At 46.4% G+C, this 20,174-nt stretch overlaps 1 protein-coding gene across 2 annotated transcripts in view; it reads right to left on the minus strand.

Annotated features, from left to right (window-relative positions):
- Positions 1–341: 341 nt before the first annotated feature.
- The window catches only part of LOC124267040 (DNA repair protein XRCC1-like), a 35,632-nt gene continuing 15,799 nt past the window's right edge, over positions 342–20,174 (minus strand). For both annotated transcript variants that reach the window (XM_046701867.1, XM_046701866.1), the window contains 8 exons: positions 16,104–16,272; positions 15,398–15,511; positions 14,154–14,242; positions 13,258–13,326; positions 5,293–5,350; positions 3,730–3,981; positions 1,560–1,635; positions 342–860 (listed from right to left, as the gene is read on the minus strand). In XM_046701867.1, coding sequence (XP_046557823.1) covers positions 750–860; positions 1,560–1,635; positions 3,730–3,981; positions 5,293–5,350; positions 13,258–13,326; positions 14,154–14,242; positions 15,398–15,511; positions 16,104–16,272 — 938 coding nt within the window. In that variant the 3' untranslated portion in view covers positions 342–749. The remainder of the gene's footprint in view (positions 861–1,559; positions 1,636–3,729; positions 3,982–5,292; positions 5,351–13,257; positions 13,327–14,153; positions 14,243–15,397; positions 15,512–16,103; positions 16,273–20,174) is intronic.

Here is a 20,174-nt window from a genome sequence, read left to right on the forward strand (position 1 = left end):
TCACATTGTGGCCACCAGATCTACACTGTTACCCTACAATAACACACACCCATGTCACATTGTGGTAACCAGATACACTATGGGTACCCTACAATAACACACAACCAAGTCACATTGTGGCCACCATATCTACACTGTTACCCTACAATAACACAACCAAGTAAACAATACACCGTTGACCAAGTCACATGTTCACCTTGTAAACAATACACTGTCAATCAAGTCACATGTTCACCTTGTAAACAATGCACTGTCGATCAAGTCAGGGCAAACAATGATTCATCACAAACAAAAATCCAAACATACTTGGTGAAAGCTGGTGACACAAACCGAAAAAATTATTGGTCATAAAAAGTTTTATTATTCATTACAAATGTTTTGTTGTGATGTCCTTCTGTGCCTGCCTGTAACAGCTCAGCATTTATCAACATGAAATGTTGTGTGTGTAAACCTGCATATGACACATAACATATAATACAACACAGTTTGACAGTAGTGGTTGGTTGGTTGGTTCAAGAGGTTCCTGTGTGATAATAGCTCATATACATTACTCTGTGTTGTACTGTAAGACAACTTCGCAGCTACCCTTGTCCTAGCATCATGTTGCCACAACAGTGTGGCAGTAACTCACATACTACAGTGTGGGTTTGACAATGCGGCAATGCCTCACAATTACGACAATGCGGCAATGCCTCACAATTACGACAATTTGGCAATGCCTCACATAGGTATGAAGGGCTTCCTGGTCTTCATGTAGGCACGACTATGAAGGGTTGATAGGGCATCAGTTTGCTCTTGTCGTGACACGCCTGAAGCCACTGTGGCTTCACAAAGACCAGGTTTGGGTTGTCACTGAGGGCCTGAAACAGAGAGAACACCTGTCACTGAAGGCCTGAAACAGAGAGAATGCCTTTGGCTGAGGGCCTGAAACAGAGAGAACACCTGCCACTGAGGGACTGAAACAGAGAGAACACCTGCCACTGAGGGACTGAAACAGAGAGAACACATGTCACTGAGGGACTGAACAGAGAGAACACCTGTCACTGAGGGACTGAAACAGAGAGAACACATGTCACTGAGGGCCTGAAACAGAGAGAAAAAAATGTCACTGAGGGACTGAAACAGAGAGAACACATGTCACTGAGGGCCTGAAACAGAGAGAACACTTGTCACTGAGGGACTGAAACTGAGAGAACACATGTCACTGAGGGATTGAAACAGAGAGAACACATGTCACTGAGGGACTGAAACAGAGAGAACACATGTCACTGGGGAACTAAAACAGAGAGAACACCTGTCACTGAGGGCCTGAAACAGAGAGAACACCTGTCACTGAGGGCCTGAAACAGAGAGAACACATGTCACTGAGGGACTGAAACAGAGAGAACACATGTCACTGGGGAACTAAAACAGAGAGAACACCTGTCACTGAGGGCCTGAAACAGAGAGAACACATGTCACTGAGGGCCTGAAACAGAACACTTGTATCAAATACCCACCAATTAGTTGTAATAAATGCTGATAGTGCAATACATAGTGTGACCATCCTGACTCCTCACCTCATCAAAGTTGTCATCCCACGTGGATGCGGTGACCACATACTTCACCGTGTCTGACATGTATTCCTCCAGACATCTGCAAACAAGGTTAGCTTAGGGTTAGAACAAGGATGTATGTAAACAAGGAGTACAAATAAGGTCATACTCGGTAAAACTGACTGCTGAAGTACAAGGCGACATGACTGACTATGCAAAACTGACTTTCAATATCCTGCTCCCCATCCTATGTCCCTTCCGCTCCCCATCCTATGCCCATCCCGCTCCCTATCCTATGCCCATCCCGCTCCCTATCCTATGCCTATCCCGCTCCCCATACTATGTCCCTCTCCCTATCCTATGTCCATCCCGCTCCCCATCCTATGCCCATCCCGCTCCCTATCCTATGCCCATCCCGCCCCCCATCCTATGTCCATCCTGCATTCTATACTGTGTGCACCTTCCGCTTCCCCATCCTGTGTCCCTTTCTGCTCCCCATCCTATGCCCCTCCCGGCCCCCACCCTATGCCCCTTCCGCCTCCCCATCCTAGGTCTGTCCCTGCCGCCCCCATCCTATGCCGATCCCACTCCCCATCCTATGCCCCTTCCGCTTCCTAAACCTATGCCCATCCCGCCTCCCCATCCTATGCCCATCCCGCTCCCTATCCTATGCCCATCCTGCTCCCTATCCTATGCCCATCCCGCTCCCCATCCTATGCCCATCCCGCTCCCTATCCTATGTCCATCCCGCTCCCCATACTATGTCCCTCCCGCTCGCCATCCTGTACACCTTCCGCTCCCCATCCTCTGTCCCTGCTGCTCCCCATCCTGTGCCCCTCCCGCTTCCCACCCTATGCCCCTTATGCTCCCCATCTTATGTCCTGCCCCTGCCGCCCCCATCCTATGCCAATTCCACTCCCCATCCTATGCCCCTTCCGCACCCCATCCAATGCCTATACCCTCCTCCCTCTCCCCATCCTATGCCCCATCCATGTTCAGATTTCGCTTCCCCCATCCTATGCCCGCCCCCGGCTTCCCCACGCTTATGTCCCTCCTCCCGGGCCCCCATCCTCCTATGCCACTTCTGTCACCATCCTATGTCCCTACAACTCCCCATCCCACTCACCCACCCTATGCCCATCTTGTTCCCTCTTCCTATGCCAATCCCGCTTCCCCATCCTATGCCCCCTTCCGCCCTCTAAACTTATACCTCCTCCCCGCTTCCCCCATCCTATGCCCCTTCTGCTCCCCATCCTATGCCCATCCCGGGCCCTCATCCTATGCCCTTTTTCTGCTCCCATCCTATGCCCCATCCACACCTAATCGATATGCCACTCCAACGCCTCTTTGTATGTCCCTCCCACTCCCCTGGAACCTATGCCCCACCCACTCTCTATCCTATGACGCCCCACTCTCCCATCCTATGCCCCCTCCTGTTCCCCCATTCTATACCCTCCCCATCCCCATCCTATGCTGATTCCCGGCTTCCCCATCCTATGCCCTTCTGCTGCTCCCCATCCTATGCCCCATCCACACCTCATCATGATGCCACCCAACGCCTTTTGTATGTCCCTCTCCCACTCAACCTATGCCCCCCACCCACTCCCCATCCTATGCCCTCCCTGCTCTCCATCCTAAGCCCTCCCTCCTGCTCCCCATCCTATACCCGTCCCCGGATCCCCATCCTATGCCCCTCCTGCTCCCCATTCTATACCCCTCCCGCTCCCCATCCTATGCCCCCTCCTGCTCCCACTTCTATACCCCTGCTCCCCATTCTATACCCCCTCCCACTCCTCATCCTATGCCCTCTCTCACTCTCCATCCTATGCCCCACCCACCCCTCATCCTATGACGCTCTAATTCCCCCATCCTATGCCCCTCCCAATCCCCATCCTATGCTGATTCCGCCCCCATCCTATGCCCCTTCCTCTACCCATCCTATGCCCCTTCTGCTCCCCATCCTATGACCCATCCACACCTCATCGTATGCCACTCCAATGCCCTTTGTATGTCCCTCCCACTCCCGAACCTATGCCCCACCAACTCCCCATCCTATGCCCCTCCTGCTCCCCATTCTATACCCCTCCTGCTCCCCATTCTATACCCCTCCCACTCCTCATCCTATGCCCCTCCCACTCCTCATCCTATGCCCCTGTCACTCTCCATCCTATGCCCCACCAACCCCCATCCTCACCCATCGTATGCAGCAATGTATCGGACGAGGAGCCGTCTCTCAGGGCCAGGGATCTCTCCATACAGGAAGAAGTGTTTGTCAGCGAAAAAGTCTGGTAGGTCAGGCAGTCCTGAGTCAGCACTGTCATCGTCTCTAGTACTGGCTGGGGGAGTGTCATCGTCTTCATCAGTGGAGCCACAGTACGGGTCAACATCTTTTTTCCCAGGTGACTTGGCAGTGGCAGCTTCATGCTTGGCTACCTTCTCCTTGGCCCTGCAACACAGACATACTCTAACTCAGACAACACTGTCTGTACACACACCATACATTCAGACATGACTATCTGTACACACCACACATTCAGACATGACTATCTGTACACACCACACATTCAGACATGACTATCTGTACACACACCAAACATTCAGACAAGACTATCTGTACACACCACTCATTCAGACAAGACTATCTGTACACACCACACATTCAGACGTAACTGTCTGTACACACACCACACATTCAGACATGACTCTGTACACACACCACACATGACTGTCTGTACACAAACCACACATTCAGACATGACTGTCTGTACACACACCAAACATGACTGTCTGTACACACACCACACATGACTGTATGTACACACACCACACATGACTGTACACAAACCACACATTCAGACATGACTGTCTGTACACAAACCACACATGACTGTCTGTACACACACCACACATGACTGTCTGTACACACACCACACATGACTGTCTGTACACACACCACACATTCAGACAAGACTGTCTGTACACACACCACACATGACTGTCTGTACACAAACCACACATGACTGTCTCTACACACACCACACATGACTGTCTGCACACACACCACACATGACTGTCTGTACACACACCACACATGACTGTCTGTACACACACCACACATTCAGACATGACTGTCTGTACACACACCACACATTTACCCATGACTGTCTGTACACACACCACACATGACTGTCAGTACACACACCACATGACTCTCTGTACACACACCACACATTCACATATGACTGTCTGTACACACCACACATGACTGTCTGTACACACACCACACATTCAGACATGACTGTCTGTACACACACCACACATGACTGTCTGTACACACACCACACATGACTGTCTGCACACACACCACACATGACTGTCTGTACACACACCACACATTCAGACAAAACTGTCTGTACACACACCACACATGACTGTACACAAACCACACATTCACACATGACTGTCTGTACACACACCACACATGACTGTCTGTACACACACCACACATTCAGACATGACTGTCTGTACACACACCACAGATGACTGTCTGTACACACACCACACATGACTCTGTACACACACCACACATTCAGACATGACTGTCTGTACACACACCACACACGACTGTCTGTACACACCACACATTCAGACATGACTGTCTGTACACACACCACACATTCAGACATGACTGTCTGTACACACACCACACATTCAGACTCCAGGTTCTAACAAATTCAGACTCTACCGTATGACATACCTCCTTATTTCATCGTCTGTGTCCTCACCCGAGTCTGTGTCTCCTCCGTAAAGGTCATCTGCAAATATATCAACATTGTTTCATAATGTCGGTACTTACACACTCCTACGTCTCTATGCTGAACACAAACACATACCTACATAGAACACAGACACATACCTACGTCTCTACACTGAACATAGACACATACCTACGTCTCTACACTGAACACATACATACCTACGTCTCTACACTGAACATAGACACATACCTACGTCTCTACACTCAACACATACATACCTACGTCTCTACACTGAACACATACATACCTCATCCCTACACTCAACACATACATACTTCCTCTCTACACTGAACATAGACACATACCTACGTCTCTACACTGAACACATACATACCTACGTCTCTACACTCAACACATACATACCTACGTCTCTACACTGAACACATACATACCTACGTCTCTACGCTCAACACAGACATACCTACGTCTCTACACTGAACATAGACACATACCTACGTCTCTACACTGAACACATACCTACCTACGTCTCAACACAGACACATACATACCTACGTCTCTACACTGAACATAGACACATACCTACGTCTCTACACTCAACACATACATACCTATGTCTCTACACTCAACACATACATACCTACGTCTCTACACTGAACATAGACACATACCTACGTCTCTACACTCAACTCAATACATACCTACGTCTCTACACTGAACACATACATACCTCATCTCTACACTGGACACATACATACCTACGTCTCTACACTCAACACATACATACCTACGTCTCTACACTCAACACATACCTACCTACGTCTCTACACTGAACATAGACACATACCTACGTCTCTACACTCAACTCCATACATAACTACGTCTCTACACTCAACACATACATACCTCATCTCTACACTGGACATATACATACCTACGTCTCTACACTCAACACATACATACCTCATCTCTACACTCAACACATACATACCTACGTCTCTAGACACATACCTACGTCTCTACACTCAACACACACATACCTACGTCTCTACACTCAACACAGACATACCTACATCTCAACACAACACAGACATACCTACGTCTCAACACAGACACATACATACCTACGTCTCTACACTCAACACAGACATACCTACGTCTCAACACAGACAGACATACCTACGTCTCTACACTCAACACAGACACATACATACTGATAATAAGGAAAAGCCAAATGTCATGTTAATCTCAAACTTTATTCAGCTGTCTCAAAAAAGGTCTTACACTGACAAGCTCCGCTATCTAACTGACCCCCGCGGGCAGTCACATGTCCCCTCGTCGACGGTTTCCCCACGAGAAGCACGTGGTTTTCGCGGAGCAAGGTGTGTTTTTCAACACGTTACACCCGTAAACGCATCTGGCGCGTTTTGGCGCGCAAACCCTCCTGAACATACCCCCCTCTTTGGCAGGACACTGACAACAACTAAAAATAAGCAACGTGTGATGAAAACATGTAAACATTCGGCTTACACTTACCAATTGTCGAAATAAACACTATATCGATTATAACATTCCACAAGAATTGTCCTTGTTATGTCTCTTGAAATCACATTCCTGCAGGAATTCATACAATACAATTCAAACAGTTCAATAGCAATATCTTCTTCAGTAATAGTCCACACTGAAATGTTCAAAGTTCACTGATACCTGAAACAAATTCACATCCTTCGCCGAATACTCAGTTCAGAACATACATGAAACAAAAGAATCACAACTCACTCTTCCCGCAGAATCCTTCCGTGGAAAACACCGGAAATAATAGCAACAATTCACTCACTACTCCTTCCCCGCAGAATATTCCAATGGGCACATCTTGTTCACCGGTCTGGTGAGAATACTCTGTCCTACTTGTACGTCCACCACTCTGACGTGTCTGTCACTTCCGGGATGAATCTTGACGATTGTTCCTAGGGGCCAATGTCCTCTTGCTGTATCAGAAGATATCAACATCACGCGTCGCCGCCGACACGTAGATCCTTGCACTGGGTGGTCCACTTCTTTCTTGTATTGAGGCTGGGCAACCACTCACGCATCCATCGCCTCCAGAAATGACGTACTAGCTCCTGAAGTCTTCTCCATCTCTTCCTTGGGTGATAATCCGTCTCGCCTGTCGACTCTGGTGCAAACATCCCTCCTTTCTGTCCATGGAGGAAATGATTCGTGTGAGGGGTTGACATCGAGAGGATGAGCACTTTGATACGCTTAGTGGACGCGAAGTTTATCAGTGCTTCTGCACCTGTGAAAACGGTGCCAAGTTCCTCATCTGTAACATCACTGGTGCTTAAAATAGCAAATATGGCACGCTTAGCTGACTTGATCATAGTTTCAACACTCCACCAAAGTGTGGCGATAAGGTGGATTAAAGTGCCATTTGATTCCCTTTGTTGGCCAAAGACCAAGTGGTGGTTCCTTTATCCAATGCTTCAAACAGTTGCTTCAGTTCCCTGACAGCTCCGACAAAGTTCGGCCCCATTGTCAGAAATGACGCCAGATGGTAGCCCTCTTCTGTTCACCATCCTAAAGAATGCATTCAGAAATGCATCTGTATCCATACTGTTTGCCATTTCTAGATGGACAGCTCTTGTTGATAAACAAGTAAAAGACACAGGTACCGCTTTGTTACGTGTTTTTCCTCTGCCATGGACGGTGAGGAACGGACCTGCAAAATTAACTGCTATTTTGCTGAAGGCACGGCGATACTTGAAGCCTGAACTTGGGCAAAGGCTTCATAACTTGTTGAATTGGTTTTGCTTTCATTATATGACAGCGGGAGCACTCTTTCCCATTCACGTGATAACTTCTCTAGCAGAGACTATCCAGTATTTTGAAGACAATGCTGCCAAAGTCTGATTTGTCCCTGATACATGATGGCCAGCCTCATGATACGATTTCACAATAAGTTTTGTTATCCAACTTCTCCGAGGTAGAATAATCGAAAATCGTGGCGCATAAGGCAAACATTCTGCATCTGTCAACCGACCACTTAACCTCATCACTCCATGTTCATCTAACTGTGGGTGTAGTGGTGAGATCTTTGAAGAACCTAGTATAGGTTTCTTGGACATCAGGGACGAATATTCTTTTGAAAATTCTTCACTTTGGGTTTGAACAATGATTCTGTTTGCAGCATCTTCCAGCTCTTCCAGAGATAATTCTCCTGAGACTCTACTATCAACTGGCGCACAACAGTTAGTTATGAACCTGAAACCCAGGCATTCACACGAGTAAGTCTTTTCCAGTTGGAAAATCTTGCAGGATCAAGCCTCCAGTTTGGATCAGGATCCACAACTGCAACCATGGTAACTGCCTGTGTTTTCCTTTCTCTGTCATCAATATCAGATACCAAGCTTTTGTCTGTTGGCCATTCAGTTTCACCTTTCGTTAGAAAAGTAGGCCCCTGACCACCACAACTGACTGTTTTTTAACTGTAAAGCTGTGGCACCTCTTGTTAAGAGATCTGCAGGATTGTCGATGGAGGGAACATATCTCCATTGTGATGGATTTGTGGCACAATGTATCTCTCCGACTCTGTTTGCCACAAAAGGTTTGAATGTTCTGCTGTTGTTTCTAAGCCAACACAAAACATTCACGCTTATCTGACCAAAATGTTACTGTTGCAATATCTACTTTTAGAACACTGCATATTTCTGAAACCAGTCTAACACCAACAATTGCAGCCATCAATTCAAGACGAGGTATGCTTATAGACTGCAGTGGAGCTACTCGACTCTTTGCAGATACCAGCCTACTTGAAGTTTTGTCGTTCAGGTAAGTATGAACAGCATAAACAGCAGCCAGATGCATCCTGGGAAGCATCCACAAAACAGTGTAGATGCATTGTTTCTACACAACTGCTCAGACGGAGACATCTTGGTATTTCAAGGGTTTGTATTTCTGTCCACTGTTCTAACCATTGTCTTATTTTGTTTTGCAGATACTGTGGGAGACATTCGTCCCAATCCTGTCCAGTCAACCATATTTCCTGAAGGAGGATCTTAGCATTTATAATAAAGGGGCTTATAAGACCAAGGGGATCGAAAAGTCTCGAAACATGACTCAGGAAATCCCTCTTTGATTTTGCTTCCTGTGGATTGATTAGTGTACTGAACGTGAACATATCACTCTCAGCGACCCACATTAATCCAAGTGTTTTTACCGATGGTAAATGCCCTTTGCTGAGATCGATTTCTGCAATTCTGTCTTCCACAGGAATGTTATCAAGAATTCTCAACGAGTTTGACAGCCATTTTCTCAAGATGCATAGCAGCACCTGACCACAGTTCATTCAACTGCTTGTACAGCTCTAAGCCCTCATCCTCATTCTCAACCGAGTCCATACTGTCGTCCATATATGTGGATTCTAAGACAGTCTCAGCAGCTCGAGGAAGATCTGCCTGATGCAGTTTAGCATGCTGTTGGGATACAAATTGGGCTAAGAAGGGAGAGGAAGTATTGCCAAATACTACTCGATTAAACTGATACACTTCTGGAGTAATGGTTGAATTCATAGACCTCCATAAGAACCTATGAAAGGGTCTATCGCTTGGAGCAAGTTCTATCTGCAGAAACATCTCTGCTATATCGCAGATAATTCCAACTGGATACCTGCGGAACCTCAACAACACATCAAAAAGCTCACTGTGAAGCTTGGGACCAGGATCAATCGTATCATTCAGTGAAATATTCTTGTATCTCGCTGATGCATCAAACACTATCCTGACTTTTGTTGTAGCCTTATCAGGGCTATTACAATTGGAAAGGGTGGCAAATACCATTGGCATTCATCTGGTTCATTCTGTGATACTTTGGAAATATACCCCTTTTTCTCATATTCAGAGATTACATTGTCATATGCCTGTGCAACGTGGTTGTCTTTCTTCAACCTCTTTTCAGTGCTAATGAGTCTTCGGAGGGCCATGTCATAATTATTTGGAAGACGTGGAACCTCTTGTTTCCACAGTATTCCTACCTGATAACGGCCTTTCTCAAATACAAGTGATTCATGTGCTTTTTCTAGCAATTGTTTCTCATTGGTGCTCAGCGTCTGTCGAGGACTATTTACCTCCTCAACCTCCCAAAAGTTCCTCACCAATGAAGATAACTCGGCATCAGGACCATGTGTATAATATGCATATGAGCAATGAGTCTGTGAAGCTAACTGTCCTATATTGCCAATACAAGTCCACCCCAGAGGTGTCCTTTCTGGCTGCATAGGATCACCTAGCTGACCTGTGATGTCTTCATACGACTGATGAAGCTGTAGGTAATCAATTCCTATTAAGAGATCTACTTTGGGATTCCGTCCAATAACTGGGAAACTGATGTTCTGCAAATGATACCACTTATCCTTATGCTTTTCCCAGTCAATCACCTGCATATCACCTGTTACACGTGTCGTCGTAAGTGCTGACATGTCAAGACTGATGTCGCCACTTACACTTTCAATTTGAAAACTGACTGACTTTGACTGAAATGTTTCTGTATTGCCATTCAATACATTTACAGAAACTGTTTGCGTTGGTCCCTGGAGTCCCAATTCTGAAGCTACATCGTCATTCAGATAGGACCTACTACTAGCATCATCTAGTAACGCATTCACACAAATCCTTCTTTTACCATTTGTGAGAATAACTGGCACAGTTCTGAGAGCTACCGATGGCTTCTTAGGCTCTGGTTTTGGAAATGTAGTGTGGGCTCTTTCAGAACAACTATCATTCTGAGTCTGAGGCCTCACCTTAGATTCCTTATCTACTTCTACAATATAGTGACCGTCTGAAATTCTTATGTCTGGCTTCGACAAAAGAGCTGTATTTGTTGTCGGCGTTTTGTTTGAATTTGCTGAATCATGCAAAAGTCTGTTGTGTGTTTTAATACAACCACCGATACCACACTGTGTGATTATCTTACACTTGGAACCAATGTGAGTGTAGCCAAGACACCGAAAACAGGCACTATGCTTTTTGGCAGTGTCCCATCTATCACAGACACTCATGTTCTTGAATTCACGACACCTCCATAACTCATGGTTATCCCCACAGACTTTACATGAAGTATTTCTTTGAGAAGGGGTGCTTTGATGCAACTGGTTAGTGACAAATGTACAGGAACTTTTACCTTTGTAATCTGATGCTTTACCTTTTGTGCTAGTCCATGTACAGTTTCAGAAGCTATGGTCTGATACTCAGACTCTTGTAGTATCCATTCTCTCAGAGATTCTACACTTTCCTGGCGCTCACCATCGTGAAGCCATCTTTGATATTATGCGATATCATTGTTTCGGTCATTTTCTTTAGCAGAATGTTGTATAGCAATCCATTGCCCAATTCCTCAAACCTATCAGCCTCTCTTAGGTTAGCAACTGCTATATCTAACACGCCTGCAAATTTCTCAAGGTCCTTAGCACAGCCTTGACCGAATAGGTTTGAAATTACTCAGTGTTTCTAACTGTAAGGAAACCTGCCGTTTTTCCTCCATACTTTCGTTCCAAGCGTTCTAATGCCATGTCATACATACAGAGCTATGCCCTAACCCTTCAATTACTTTCAAAGCACTGCCTGATAAGTATTGCCGTAACTGCAGAAGTTTATACTCCGCGGTAGCTGGTGAACGATCGACACGTCGTAACAAATGCAGCTTTCCAGCTTTCATACATTTTGACGTCACCAGAGAACAGCGGAATTGATACCCGTTTAAGCTGCTTCCACATATCATTTCCTATAGCTCTACTAGGTGACTGTGGAATAAAACAACTTTGCACTTCACTACAAGTTGGTTGTCCAGGCAATTTGTTTGGCTGGTGTTCATGAGTGGACTCTACAGAAACATTACTCTTGACATCGTCTTTCGTCCTGTCATTAAACAACCTGTCAATTGTGTACATTGACCGCGATTTGGCATCTGACCTTTGATCTAGGTACATCTGTGCTGTGTTTATAGCTTCAGCAGTTTCAGTTTCAATACAACTTATTTCATTTTCAATTTGTTCTACTTTCTTAGCCTGTTTATTTCTAACATAAGCCCGTGAAAGCTTTACCATGACATCTATTGCCTTGTTCTGAAGAGAATTTATTTTGTCTATGCCTTCCCGAACCGTTCTCCGAGATGGTAAATCCTCAGTTTCTATCAAATTATTTAACTTATTCTTAGCTTTTGTAAATGCTGACTTAGCATTTGCTTTCTGTTGCTTAAGTGTCAAAATGTTCTCTATCAAAGACCATTCTTTGTCTACAACATTTGACTTCTGTTCAGAGACCTCAGTCCCTTTTAAACTATCACTTGGTTTTTCAGTCATACTGTTTGAAATGCTAACAGACACAATGTTACATACCTACGTCTCTACACTCTACACATGCATACCTACGTCTCTACACTCAACACATACATACCTACCTCTCTACGCTCAACACAGACATACCTACGTCTCTACACTCAACACATACATACCTACGCCTCTAACACATACATACCTAGACTCTACCCAACACAGATATACCTACACTCAACACATACATACCTACGTCTCTACACTGAACATAGACATACCTACGTCTCTACACTCAACACATACATACCTACGTCTCTATACTCAACACATACATACCTACGTCTCTACACATGCATACCTACGTCTCTACACTCAACACATACATACCTACGTCTCTACACTCAACACAGACATACCTACGTCTCTACGCTCAACACATACATACCTACGTCTCTATACTCAACACATACATACCTACGTCTCTACACTCAACACATACATACCTACATCTCAACACAGACACATACATACCCCACGCCTCTACACTCAACACATACATACCTACATCTCATAAATACACACACTCACACATACATACCTACATCTCAACACAGACACATACCTACGACCATCTTGCTTGAGTTTTTCTTGAGAGGAGGGTTTGGTGTCGTTATCTTCTTGCTGGCACTGACTGAAACACGGATATCAAGTCTTCTTCACCTTCAGGCCTACCAAAGAAAACTTTCCCACTGTGCAGAAAAACACTGAAAAGTCCACATTAATCGTGGAAATAGCAACATAAACATAATACCTCGCTACTGAAACAGTAAAAACGGCAACTTTAAATTGCTAAAACTGGATAAAAAAAGAAGAGCCTGCAACTTTGATTTCGCGAAGGCACACAAGGAGGACATTTTCCAGCTTGGATAAAAGATACATTCCCTTTTTAAAGTATTTGTGTTGTGTTATTTGGCATTTATTATCATGATACTTGTGTGCACACTTGTTTAGTTTACTTTCCATTCGTATGAAATGATCGACAGCAATTATTTCGACATATTCAATACTTTTTATTTCCATGTACAGTAAAGGTCAAAGTTCACTGTCATGAAAATGTTGCAGTTTCATAGTCTTTCGTTGCCGTTTTAACTGTTTCAGTAGCGAGGTTATATGTTTATGTTGCTATTTCCATGATTAATGTGGACTTCTCTGCGTTTTTCTGCACAGTGGGAAAGTTTTCTTCGGTTGGCCTGACCTTGTGAAGCCAAGTTGAGAGGTGGTAGAGTCTACTCGACTGACACCCCCACCACTGTTATCCCCTCAACAGCACCTAACTCTCACCTTGTGAGGTGGTAGAGTCCACTCGACTGACACCCCCACCACTGTTATCCCCTTAACAGCACCTAACTCTCACCTTGTGAGGCGGTAGAGTCCACTGGACTGACACCCCCACCACTGGTATACCACTCGACTGACACCCCCACCACTGGTACACCCTCAACAGCACCTAGCTCTCACCTTGTGAGACCGGCTTGTGCGTCGGTAGGGCACTGGTCTCCTCCTCGTCAGAACTCTCGTCTGGGGTACCCGCATCTCCAACTCTGTATCTGTAAAACACAATACAACACTGCAACCTTCGCCAACACAGTGGGCAGGGTTTTCTCCAACATGTGGAAATGTATATTTCCCCTGACACATGCTGTATTTCCCCTGACACATTTTGTATTTCCACTAACACGTTTTGTATTTCCCTGACATGCCATATCCCCAGACACATGCCATATCCCCTGACACATGCCGTATCCCCTGACACATGCCGTATCCCTGACACATGCTGTATCCCCTGACACATGCCATATCCCCTGACACATGTCGTATCCCCTGTAACATGCCGTATCCCCTGACACATGCTGTATCCCCTGACACATGCCACATTCCCTGACACATGCCGCATCCCGACAAATGCTGTATCCCCTGACACATGCCATATCCCCTGACACATGTCTTATCCCCTGACACATGCTGTATCCCCTGACACATGCCACATTCCCAGACACATGTCACATCCCCTGACAAATGCTGTGACACATGCCATATCCCCTGACACATGCCATATCCCCTGACACATGCCGTATCCCCTGACACATGCCGTATCCCTGACACATGCTGTATCCCCTGACACATGCCATATATCCCAACACATGTACACATGCCATATCCCCTGACATCCCAACACATGCCGTATCCCCTGACAAATGCTGTATCCCCTGACACATGCCATATCCCCTGTCACATGTCATATCCCCTGACACATGCTGTATCCCCTGTCACATGCTGTATTTCATCCCCTGGCACATGACACATGCTGTATCCCCTGACACATGCAGTATCCCCTGACACATGCTGTATTATCCTGACACATGCTGTATCCCCTGACACATGCTGTATTTCTGACATACTGCATTCCTCTCCCCTGACACATGCTGTATTTCCCTGACACATGCTGTATTTCCTGACACATGCTGTACTTCCCTGACACATGCTGTATTCCCTGACACATGCTGTACTTCCCTGACAAATGATGTATCCTGACACATGCTGCTATTTCCCCTGTATTCCCTGACATACTGTATTTGACCTCACACATGCTACACCTGATGCTGTACACACTCTTCCCATACTGACACATGCTGTATTTCCCTGAGAAATATCGTATTACCTGACACATGATGTATTCCCTGACTCATGGTGTCTGGACTTACTTCCTCCATGGCAGGAGCTTCTTCTGCTTGTAGCTGTCCACAATCCACTGCTTGGTGACAATCCGGCCACGCCCCTCCACTTGCTGGTACTTGGGGGTGTTGTCAAACGCACATCTATGTGAAAGACATAGTTAGAAATGGAGAGACAAGACAAAACAGCTGGGAGAGACATGTACACAGCTGGGAGAGACATGGGGAGACATATATATACAGCTGGGAGGGACATGGAGAGACATGTGTAAACAGCTAGGAGAGACATGCAGAGACATGTACACAGCTGGGAGAGACATGGAGAGACATATGTATACACGTGGGAGAGACATGGAGAGACATATCTAAAGAGCTAGGAGAGACATGGAGAGACATATATACAGCTGGGAGAGACATGGAGAGACATATATATACAGCTGGGAGGGACATGGAGAGACATGTGTAAACAGCTAGGAGAGACATGCAGAGACATGTACACAGCTGGGAGAGACATGGAGAGACATATGTATACACGTGGGAGAGACATGGAGAGACATATCTAAAGAGCTAGGAGAGACATGGAGAGACATATATACAGCTGGGAGAGACATGGAGAGACATATATATACAGCTGGGAGGGACATGGAGAGACGTGTAAACAGCTAGGAGAGACATGCAGAGACATGTACACAGCTGGGAGAGACATGGAGAAACTACATAGCTGCATGCGACTCACATTAGGTGTGTACAGCCCCGCCCCCAGTCTGGACGATACTTGGCCCCCATCTCCAGAGCCTTGTCTCTCAGTTCTGTGCGGTAGGGGTTCTGGTAGCCACTCATTACAAACACAACCTTGTCCATCAACTTGTGGAACGCCTTGGCCGGTGATGTCTTTGGAGGCTCCGCTAGAAAAACAAGATGACGTGTACGACTCTACACAAACACAACCTTGTCCATCAACTTGTGGAACGCCTTGGCCGGTGATGTATTTGTAGGCTCCGCTAGAAAAACAAAATGACGTGTACGACTCTACACAAACACAACCTTGTCCATCAACTTGTGGAACGCCTTGGCGGTCATGTCTTGTATTTGGAGGCTATGCTTGACAAACAAAATGGCGCCTAATCATGTCTTTGGAGGCTCCGCTAGACTCTACACAAAAACACAACCTTGTCCATCAACTTGTGGAACGCCTTGGCGGTCATGTCTTTGGAGGCTATGCTTGACAAACAAAATGTCCATCGTGGCCGGTCATGTCGACTCTACACAAACACATTCGCTCACATACGCCCACCATAACCTACACACATCCCACCTAATCAGATACACCAATCGTTTGGTTTTGTGTATCGTGGCCGGACATGACAATTAGTTGCACAAATTCTCTTGAAGGGTGGGGCATTTCACACTAACATTTAGTTCTCTTGAGGGGTGGAAGATGTTACACATGCATTTAGTTTTCTTGAGGGGTGGGGCATGTCACACCTACATTTAGTTAAGGGGTGGGGCATGTCACATACATTTAGTTCTCTTGAGGGGTGGGGCATGTCACACATACATTTAGTTCTCTTGAGGGGTGGGGCATGTCACACATACATTTAGTTCTCTTGAGGGGTGGGGGATGTCACACCTACATTTAGTTCTCTTGAGGGGAGGGGTATGTCACACCTACATTTAGTTCTCTTGAGGGGAGGGGTGGAGAATGTCACACCTACATTTAGTTCTCTTGAGGGGTGGGGCATGTCACACCTACATTTAGTTCTCTTCTCTTGAGGGGTGGGGCATGTCACATACATTTAGTTCTCTTTTGAGGGGTGGGGCATGTCACACCTACATTTAGTTCTCTTGAGGGGAGGGGCATGTCACACATACATTTAGGGGTTGTCACACCTTGAGTTCTCTTGGGGTGGGGCATGTCACATACATTTAGTTCTCTTGAGGGGAGGGGCATGTCACACATACACATTTTGAGTTCTCTTGAGGGGTGGGGCATGTCACACATACATTTAGTTCTCTTGAGGGGAGGGGCATGTCACACCTACATTTAGTTCTCTTGAGGGGTGGGGCATGTCACACCTACATTTAGTTCTCTTGAGGGGTGGGGCATGTCACACACCTACATTTAGTTCTCTTGAGGGGTGGGGAATGTCACACACCTACATTTAGTTCTCTTGAGGGGTGGGGTGTGTCACACCTACATTTAGTTCTCTTTGAGGGGTGGGGCATGTCACATACATTTAGTTCTCTTGAGGGGTGGGGCATGTCACACCTACATTTAGTTCTCTTGAGGGTGGGGTGTGTCACACATACATTTAGTTCTCTTGAGGGGTGGGGCATGTCACACCTACATTTAGTTCTCTTGAGGGGAGGGGTGTCACATACACACATACATTTAGTTCTCTTGAGGGGTGGGGTGGGGGCATGTCACATACATTTAGTTCTCTTGAGGGGAGGGCATGTCACACCTACATTTAGTTCTCTTGAGGGGAGGGGCATGTCACACCTACATTTAGTTCTCTTGAGGGGTGGGGCATGTCACACCTACATTTAGTTCTCTTGAGGGGTGGGGCATGTCACACCTACATTTAGTTCTCTTGAGGGGAGGGGTGGATGTCACACCTACATTTAGTTCTCTTGAGGGGTGGGGTATGTCACACCTACATTTTAGTTCTCTTGAGGGGTGGGGCATGTCACACACATTTAGTTCTCTTGAGGGGTGGGGCATGTCACACCTACATTTAGTTCTCTCTTGAGGGGGCATGTCAGGGGCATGTCACACATACATTTAGTTCTCTTGAGGGGTGGGGCATGTCACATACATTTAGTTCTCTTGAGGGGAGGGGGTGTCACACATACATTTAGTTCTCTTGAGGGGTGGGGCATGTCACATACATTTAGTTCTCTCTTGAGGGGTGGGGCATGTCACATACATTTAGTTCTCTTGAGGGGTGGGGTATGTCACACCTACATTTAGTTCTCTTGAGGGGAGGGGTATGTCACACCTACATTTAGTTCTCTTGAGGGGTGGGGAATGTCACACCTACATTTAGTTCTCTTGAGGGGTGGGGCATGTCACACCTACATTTAGTTCTCTTGAGGGGAGGGGCATGTCACACCTACATTTAGTTCTCTTTGAGGGGTGGGGCATGTCACATACATTTAGTTCTCTTGAGGGGTGGGGCATGTCACACATACATTTAGTTCTCTTGAGGGGTGGGGTATGTCACACCATACATTTAGTTCTCTTGAGGGGTGGGGCATGTCACACCTACATTTAGTTCTCTTGAGGGGTGGGGCATGTCACACCTACATTTAGTTCTCTTGAGGGGGGGGGGGAGGTGTCACACCTACATTTAGTTCTCTTGAGGGGGGGGGTGATGTCACACCTACATTTAGTTCTCTTGAGGGGTGGGGCATGTCACACCTACATTTAGTTCTCTTGAGGGGTGGGGCATGTCACACCTACATTTAGTTCTCTTGAGGGGTGGGGCATGAATGTCACACATACATTTAGTTCTCTTGAGGGGAGGGGCATGTCACACATACATTTAGTTCTCTTGAGGGGTGGGGCATGTCACACATACATTTAGTTCTCTTGAGGGGTGGGGCATGTCACACCTACATTTAGTTCTCTTGAGGGGTGGGGCATGTCACATACATTTAGTTCTCTTGAGGGGTGGGGCATGTCACACCTACATTTAGTTCTCTTGAGGGGTGGGGCATGTCACACATACATTTAGTTCTCTTGAGGGGTGGGGCATGTCACACATACATTTAGTTCTCTTGAGGGGTGGGGCATGTCACATACATTTAGTTCTCTTGAGGGGTGGGGCATGTCACACCTACATTTAGTTCTCTTGAGGGGTGGGGCATGTCACATACATTTAGTTCTCTTGAGGGGTGGGGCATGTCACACCTACATTTAGTTCTCTTGAGGGGAGGGGTATGTCACACATACATTTAGTTCTCTTGAGGGGGGGGGGGCATGTCACACATACATTTAGTTCTCTTGAGGGGGGTGGGGTATGTCACACCTACATTTAGTTCTCTTGAGGGGTGGGGGCATGTCACACACACCTACATTTAGTTCTCTTGAGGGTGGGGGAATGTCACACATACATTTAGTTCTCTTGAGGGGGGGGGCATGTCACACATACATTTAGTTCTCTTGAGGGGAGGGGTATGTCACACCTACATTTAGTTCTCTTGAGGGAGTGGGGCATGTCACACCTACATTTAGTTCTCTTGAGGGGGGTGTCACACCTACATTTAGGGGGGATGTCACACCTACATTTAGTTCTCTTGAGGGGTGGGGGCATGTCACACCTACATTTAGTTCTCTTGAGGGGGGGTGGGCATGTCACACCTACATTTAGTTCTCTTGAGGGGGGGGGGGTATGTCACACCTACATTTAGTTCTCTTGGAGGGTGGGGGGGAGGGGTGTCACACCTACATTTAGTTCTCTTGAGGGGTGGGAGAATGTCACACATACATTTAGTTCTCTTGAGGGGTGGGGTATGTCACACCTACATTTAGTTCTCATGAGGGGGGGTATGTCACACCTACATTTAGTTCTCTTGAGGGGGGGTGGGGTATGTCAGGGGTGGGGCACCTACATTTAGTTCTCTTGAGGGGTGGGGTATGTCACACCTACATTTAGTCCTACATTTAGTTCTCTTGAGGGGTGGGGTATGTCACACCTACATTTAGTTCTCTTGAGGGGTGGGGTATGTCACACCTACATTTAGTTCTCTTGAGGGGTGGGGTATGTCACACCTACATTTAGTTCTCTTGAGGGGTGGGGTA

This window comes from Haliotis rubra, unplaced genomic scaffold, assembly GCF_003918875.1.
Source record: "Haliotis rubra isolate DU_JTF1 unplaced genomic scaffold, ASM391887v1 Scf1297, whole genome shotgun sequence".
NCBI lineage: Eukaryota > Metazoa > Mollusca > Gastropoda > Lepetellida > Haliotidae > Haliotis > Haliotis rubra.